At 57.4% G+C, this 4,789-nt stretch overlaps 1 protein-coding gene across 3 annotated transcripts; it reads right to left on the reverse strand.

Annotated features, from left to right (window-relative positions):
* Positions 1–3,056: 3,056 nt before the first annotated feature.
* Positions 3,057–4,757, reverse strand: LOC113941465 (zinc finger protein 239-like). Of its 3 annotated transcripts, none has more exons than XM_027632617.1 (3): positions 4,706–4,757; positions 4,027–4,517; positions 3,057–3,942 (listed from the first exon to the last, which is right to left on the reverse strand). In XM_027632617.1, the coding sequence occupies exons 1-3, from the start codon at positions 4,755–4,757 to the stop codon at positions 3,259–3,261; spliced, it is 1,227 nt and encodes a 408-aa protein (XP_027488418.1). In that variant the 3' UTR covers positions 3,057–3,258. The 3 variants fall into 3 exon arrangements, with proteins under 3 accessions (XP_027488418.1, XP_027488416.1, XP_027488419.1); XM_027632618.1 differs by having other exon boundaries at positions 3,059–3,559; positions 3,812–4,517; XM_027632615.1 differs by having other exon boundaries at positions 3,057–4,517.
* Positions 4,758–4,789: the final 32 nt, after the last annotated feature.

Below are 4,789 nucleotides of genomic sequence, written 5' to 3' on the forward strand. Positions count from 1 at the left end.
CTTCCAAAATGCAGTATCCTGGCATTTCAGTCAACTTTATAATCTGGCAAAAACCCACTTGGCAGTATTAAAATCTAGTTCTGAAGCACTTTTATTTCTGAAAGCTTTTGATGTCTTTTTATATCTTTTTAGCATATATTAAATTTCTTAGGAGCAGTGACCAGGATGTACACTTGATGGATGACTGGGGTGGGGAATCTCCCCTCACCTCCCGCTTTGTTTTTTTCCTCTCCTTTAATATTAAAAAAAGGTGTGATAATTGTGCATTAGGTAATGCTGGAACATGAATCCTACAAATGCAGCTGTTTGACAACATTAACGTGGGGGTTTTGTACCATTGTTAGGTAAGTTAGCAGAGATTTTCCAAGCTGAGAAGGACAGCCTGCTGCCAAGCTCTGGCATCTGTCTTAGAAAATCTTTTGCTTCAAGGATGCCCTGAGGAAAATGATGACTGGATGCTTTTCTGAAGGCACAAACGGCCTGTTTTCTCTTCCATAGCATTCAGAATGGGACTCCTTGTTCCAGCCTGCCTGCTCAGGTTTTTGTGGTGCTGGGTTTATGTTTTCATGTGGTTTTTCTCCTGGGATAAAGTTGTGTACAGTGAATACTGATTATTCATCCCATGTCTGGTTCACTGTTTACATCTTGAATTTGACCCAGAGTCTGTGTAAATGAGGAATGCATTGAAACTAAGTCAAGGATCCTTCAGTGACTTGTTTTTGTGAGTTCAATCTTCTGAGACCTCTGATGAGTCTGGCAGGGCAGTGCCTGTGTGCAGAGGGGCAGGGAAAGAGAGTCCCAGCACAGCAGCAGTGCCATGGAGCAGCAGCATTTGGCCTGTTGAGAGCTGCTCTTTTTCTCCTGCCCCCCTCCCCTTCTGGGCCTCGGCTGAGGCCTCAGTGCTCTGGGCCTTGGTCCCTGTGCTGGGCTGGGTCAGTCCTGTGGCCATGGCACTGCTGGCATGAGCTGGGCTCCACTGCACTCTTTCCACCACACAAGGGGCTCCATTTGCTCCGGGCACAGCCTGAAGCCTCAGCTCTTCTTCTCCAGGGCTCTCAAGAAGAAGGCCAAGGACCAGACTCTCCAGAGGGTCCTTGCCTTGCTGGTATCTCCCTGGGGTCCGTGTGCTGCCCTCAGGGTCCCACTGTGGGGGTTGAGGGGCTGAGGCTGCTCCAGCTGGTGCTGGTGGTGGCCAGTGCCCCTGGAGATGGCAAATGGGGCCTGAGGAGCCTGGGACCGATTCTCTGCTGCTGTGCTGGGGAGCGGGGCTGGCCCTGGGGCTGCAGGAGCTGCCTGAGCTGATGATGTGCTGAGCATTGCAGACACAGAGGGCCTGTCCCTGACCCCCATGGCCTCCATGTCCTGCTGCAGGGCCAGCCCTGAGTGTGCTGCTCTGCTGGGCTGGGGCAGGGGCAGGGAGATGGGGGGAGCAGGGAGGGGCTGGACTGGGCAGTGCCAGGGAGGGGAAAACCCCAGTGTTGAGCTGAAGTGTGTGAGTGTGCAGGGTGGGGGCTCTGCAGGGCTGAGGGGCCTCCAGCCCCTGGCAGTGGCAGCAGGAGCCAGGCAGACACTGCCCCTGCTGCCAGAAACTGGGTGTGTGTGTGCAAGGGAAGGACTCGTGTCTCTGCACAGCCCTGGGGGTGTGAGCAGGGCAGGAGCCCAGCTCAGCTCTGGAGCCCTCTCAGAGCCCTGACACTTTTGGGGGTGACTCCAGGAACAACCGCCGCTCCCCAGGGCCCTCCCCGCTTCCTGCTGGGATCGGACACCGCCGGCGGCCCCGGCCCTGCTGGGCTCCATCAGCCTGAGGAATTGCTGCCAAGGAGGGGCCGGGGGCTTCCTCTTGGCCTTCCTCTCCCTGGCGCTGGGGCTCGGCTTCTACCTGTGCCAGAAGGTGAGGGGGGTCCCAGGGGGTCGTGTGTCCCCCCCCAGAGCGTCTGTGCCCCCCCGGGGACCCCCCACCCCGGTGTCACCCCCTTTTCTCTCCCCACAGAGCTCCTGAGCCGGTGGCGGCCGCAGCCCCTCCCTGGGGCCTCGGGTCCAGCCAGGAACCCCCCCCCCATTCCCGTGAGGATTTTGGGGGGTCGTGTGTCCCCTCCCCTGCTGTCACTCTGCCTCCGCCCGGCTGCTCCCAGTGATCCCAGTAAAGCTTCCCAGTTCTCCCCAGTCCCTTTTATTGGGGGGCAGTTGAGGAGGGGCTTGGGGGTCCTCGTGGGGTGAAGCTGAGTTTTGGGGGGGGGGCAGAACTGGCCCCAGGATGGATTGGGAATGTGGACCCTCCTGGATCCTCCATGTTAAGCTGCTCTGGGGGGGCTTTGGGAGGGCACCTGCCCCTCAATTAAGCACCCAGCTCACCCCAAACAGTGCTGGGACCCCCCTAAACCTCCACACAAGCCTCGGAGAACCCCCCAAACATACTCAGAGCCAACCCAGGACCCCCCCTAACCCCTTTTCTTGGGGTGGTGGGACCCCAAACTGAGTTGGAGGGACCTGAGGATTGGGGGGATTATGTGGAAAGGGTGGGAGAGGGGGGAAAAAAGTGGGGGTTGGGACCTCTAAACTGATCGGAGGGGGGATTGAGGGGACAATGAAAAAGTGGGAGGAACAGGGAGAACGATGGAAAGGGGGGGTTGGCCCCCCTGAACTCCCAATTTACTGTGGGGTGCTGGAGGCTGCTGGATCCAATCTCAACCTTGGATTATGCCAACACTTTCAGTTTAGAGGAATTACAGAGGTGTGACTGAAGCACTTTTGGCCCCCAGGTTTTAATGATGGCAAATCAGATCTATTGATACAAATGAATTATTTAGGGTTCCAAATGATCAGACAAAAGATCTTCAGCAGAATTATTTACTGCACAACAGAAAAACTAAAACTACCAGGAGTACAGGATAAGATAGGACAGTGCTCTACACTAAAGCAATTGTTGAAGCAATTCTACTCAAGCTGGCACAAAAGCAATAATTCTTATTAGAGATGGATGGAACTCCCCCAGACCAACACTCGGGGGGAGATCTCTTCTCAACCTACAGCAGTGACATTGGGGGGTCCCCAGCCAAGGCAGGAATCTCCACACACCACCTCAGGAAGGGTTCTGATGGAAGAAGCTGCCCCTGGGAAAGGGGACTGGCCCTTTCTGGTGGAAAGGGATGGACTGACAGTCACTGGACTCCAGGGGTTGTCTCCCCATCAGGGGGTTCATTTGGGGTGGAAGCAGGGGCGGAAGCTCTTCCCGCAGTCAGGGCACTCAGAGGGCTTCCCTTACTGGTGGGTCCGTTTGTGTGAGGTCAAGTTACAGCTCTGGGTGAAGCTCTTCCCACACTCCCCACACATGTAAGGCCTTTCCCCGGTGTGGATGCGCTGGTGCCTGCAGAGGCTGGAGATGTAACTGAAGCTCTTCCCACATTCCCCACACGTGTGGGGCCGTTCCCCAGTGTGGATGTGCTGGTGGCTGAGGAGGTGGGAGCTCTTCATGAAGCTCTTCCCACATTTCAAGCACTTGTAGGGCCGTTCTCCAGTGTGGATGCGATGGTGAGAGTGAAGGCTGGAGTTGTCACTGAAGCTCTTCCCACATTCCCCACACACATAGGGCCGTTCCTTGGTATGGACGCGCTGGTGGGTGTGAAGGGTGGAGCTGTGAGTGAAGCTCTTCCCACACTCCCCACACTTGTAGGGCCTCTCCCCGGTGTGGATGGATCGGTGCCTGATGAGGTGGGAGTTCCGGTTGAAGCCCTTCCCGCAGTCGGTGCAGCGGAAGGGCCTCTCATCCGTGTGCGTCCGCTCATGCAGGAGAACATGTGAGCTGGTCTGAAACCTCTTCCCACATTCCAAGCACTTGTAGGGCCGTTCTCCAGTGTGGATGCGCTGGTGTTTGCGGAGGCTGGAGCTGTCACTGAAGCCCTTCTCACATTCCCCACATGTGTAGGGCCGTTCTCCAGTGTGGATGTGCTGGTGTTGAATCAAGTGGGAGCTGTTCCCAAAGCTCTTCCCACATTCCATGCACTTGTAGGGCCGTTCCCCATTATGGATGTGCTGGTGTTGGATCAGGGTGGAGCTCTGCCTAAAGCTCTTCCCACACTCCCCACACGTGTAGGGCCATTCCCCAGTGTGGATGTGCTGGTGCTTGAGGAGGTTGGATCTCTGGTTGAAGCTCTTCCCACATTCCCCACACGTGTATGGCTGTTCCCCAGTGTGGATGTGCTGGTGTCGGATCAGATGGGAGCTCTGCCTGAAGCTCTTCCCACATTCCAAGCACCTGAATGGCTTCTCCCTGCTAGGAGGCTGCTCAGGGTCCACCAGCTCAGAGCTCCCCCTCAAGCTCTGGCCGCCTTCCAGGCACAGGCTGGGTCTTTCCTCCTCAGAGCACCCTGGGCTGGCTTTGGAGCCCCTCCTGCGGGGGGATCTCCGGCCCTTTTCCTCCCCGCTGCCTTCCTGCGCCGGGGAGCCCTTCAAAACGGCCTCTCCCACCAGGGTCTCACGGGGGGATTTGTCCTCCGGGCTCTCCGTCCTCAGCTCGGGGCCTGGGGCAGGAAGCAAGAAGGACAGGGAGGGGATTTGCCTCCGGCCCAGAGGGAAGGCCAAGGACATCCCCCCAACTCCGGCCCCGGCAGGACGGCGGCGGCAGCGGGGTTGTCCTGCAGCCGGGGCCATGCTCGGCTGACAGAGCCAGCACAACACCCGCCCAAAGGGCCACTGACTTCCTCCTCACCTGCCTGGGGGGCCCAAGGCATCTTCCTCTTCCTCGCAGCCTCCTCCTCCATCCGCCCAAGCTTTGGGAAGGACAAATCCTGAT

The sequence above is a fragment of the Corapipo altera genome, unplaced genomic scaffold (assembly GCF_003945725.1).
Source record: "Corapipo altera isolate COAL_440 unplaced genomic scaffold, ASM394572v1 61345, whole genome shotgun sequence".
In the NCBI taxonomy this organism is placed as follows: Eukaryota; Metazoa; Chordata; class Aves; order Passeriformes; family Pipridae; genus Corapipo; species Corapipo altera.